The 2,513-nt window shown below is 40.5% G+C and overlaps 1 protein-coding gene across 1 annotated transcript; it reads right to left on the minus strand.

The window, feature by feature from the left end:
- Positions 1-206: 206 nt before the first annotated feature.
- Positions 207-1,586, minus strand: LOC145402856 (uncharacterized). Its single transcript, XM_080274765.1, has one exon. It carries the CDS (start codon positions 1,584-1,586, stop codon positions 207-209), a length of 1,380 nt encoding a protein of 459 aa, XP_080130891.1.
- Positions 1,587-2,513: the final 927 nt, after the last annotated feature.

Raw genomic sequence — 2,513 nt, forward strand, 5'->3', positions numbered from 1 at the left:
TCTTTTTTGCTCTCTCTCTCTCTCTCTCTCTCTCTCTCTCTCTCAAAGGACACACACACACACACACACACACACACACACACACACACACACAAATACGAAGTTAAAACAACAGGCATAATAGGTTATCAATACAAAAATAAAACGTGAGCGTGATTTATTGGATGTTCTGAAAAAATGTGTAGGCTACGTACTGGTGCTCTATATTAAGCTCTTTCTCCATGTGCATCATCTTCACTTTCATTCTCGTCACTTGTATCAGAAATTATGTTAATAACAAATTCCTCAAACAAATGGTCTTGTGCGATGTCTTTGGCACGGTATTCATCTTCGATTTTCTTCTTGTGGCTGATGCAACTACGCCAAGTTTCAGGGGTAATCTTGTTCATAGCCTCGTGAGTAATTTCCTCAACTCTCCTCAGGGACTGATCTGCGTTTGAGTTTTTTTTCTTTACTTCGCTCTTCAGCTGTGCCCATATTAATTCAATAGGATTGAACATACAGTGGTAAGGAGGCAGTCTGAGTATTATATGTCCCTTTTCCATGGCCAATTGGTCTATCTCATATTCTTGTTTGCCTTTATGTTGTTTGCAGACAAAATACAATTCCTTCTTTGTTTGAGATGGATCAAATGTGATATTGGCAGATGACAGCCATTCAATTAAATCGCCTTTCTTACTGCTGGTTGTTGGCATTTTATTGATGGTTTTTGAGTGATAGGAAGCATTATCCATTATGATAAGGGATCTTTCTGGGATGTTTGGAAGTAATTGTTCCTGAAACCACTGCTTAAACCGTTGATGGTCCATTGACTCGTGGTAATCTCCCTTTGCTCCATTCTTTGATCGAAACATCAAGAGTCCTCCCGGCACAAAACCATTTTGGCCACCAGCATGTAGGATGATGAATCGAGCTCCTCTCCCTGTCTTAAGTTTAGGCCCAACTACCCCATCACCATCAGTCCAGCATCGCTCAACGCATATATTCTGGTTAATCCAAGTCTCATCTAGGTAGATTTCAGGGCGAGGATGAGAACTACCTCTGTTACCTTTTATTTTTCTCAGATACGCATTTCTTGCAGTTACGATGTCTTCTCTCTCCATTAATATCCTTCTCCCACTTTCTGCTTTTTTGTATCTGAAGCCCATCTGCCTCACAACTCTGTGTAGAGAAGTCCTTGATCCATTGAAGGATATGGGTGATGTCTTGACCCTCTTCAGTAGTTCCGTCAATGATGGAAGTTCACCTCGCTCGTAAAAGGAAAGTAATTCCCTCCTGATACAGTCCTTTTGAAAGTCATCGGTCTGTCCTACCACAGTGGAGAGTCTTGAACGTGGAGGTGGTGTGTGTATAATTCCATCTCGTGACATTAAAACTTCACTCTTAATCCTCCTGACGGTCCTTTCAGAAGCTCCAGTTGCATCTGACGTTTTCTCAACGGCATGTGCAGCAGTTAGACATGATCTCTCACTTTCAAAATACTGGTGGACATTGTGGATGACATTCCTGGCTTGAGCTAAGTACTTGGTGGGTGCATACCGATGCCTAAATCTGTCCTTCAACGACGGTCTGTCTTTGCCAGGCATACTGTTACAGCCAGGCTGGATCGTGCCCAAACATACCTGCCAGCAAACCTACATTTAAGTAAACTCGGAAACATAATCATAACCTTTCCGATACGATGTCATTTAAAATAATTATGGTCAAGAGAAGTAATTTTCGAAACTAAGGGGCGATGTATAGCTAAAAGGTAAAAAATATCTAGCCTGTTTACTCGCCTCTATATTATACCTCTACACCACCTTTCCTTAAAACAAAATCGTCTATACAGTAGATAGCCTGAACTAAGTTAGAAAGGCAGCATCGCACTGAAGGATTTAGTAATGACTTCTCTCATGATACACTTAAACTCGGTCAATTTAGTTCAATTTGAAAACATCGCTAAACATCAGAGTAGGCTAAAGGAAAATTGTTTCATTAAAACTTCTCTATTATCACAGTATATAAAAGCTCAAACGCCTAATATAAACACTTACATTGACTGAATGACGAGAGAGCATGCTGTCGTAAGGGAAGGGGGGCAAAGAGCTCTCCATGATAAAGAAAAACGGTACGCATAAATAAAAAAAACTTCTGCGTCCCGCCTTCACTCAGCCGTCGCTCAGTGGCTGTTCGATTGAGCTGCCTCCCTCCCCGCAGAACTCGTATTTTCATTTGAATTATTTTAATTATTCAGAGTTGTGGCACGGTTTAAGGGTGCGGACTGATCTTATAATTTAAATATGTGTTATAGCAACGCTTAGATTAAGCAGGTTTCCTTGATATTCTGTAATTTTACTGACTTTCTGGAACGTAAAGGAATTGTTCGAATGCTGACCTTGGCTTGGACTGTAATGTAACACTTTGTTGACTCATTATCTCTATCTTCCTGCGAAAATTTCATTGTTGCTAAGTATATAGCGGATTTCATATTGCTTCTGACGATTGTGCCGTCGAAAAACTCAGTATCACAT

The sequence above is a fragment of the Coenobita brevimanus genome, chromosome 59 (genome assembly GCF_032717465.1).
Source record: "Coenobita brevimanus isolate Jiangsu-jjx chromosome 59, ASM3271746v2, whole genome shotgun sequence".
In the NCBI taxonomy this organism is placed as follows: Eukaryota; Metazoa; Arthropoda; class Malacostraca; order Decapoda; family Coenobitidae; genus Coenobita; species Coenobita brevimanus.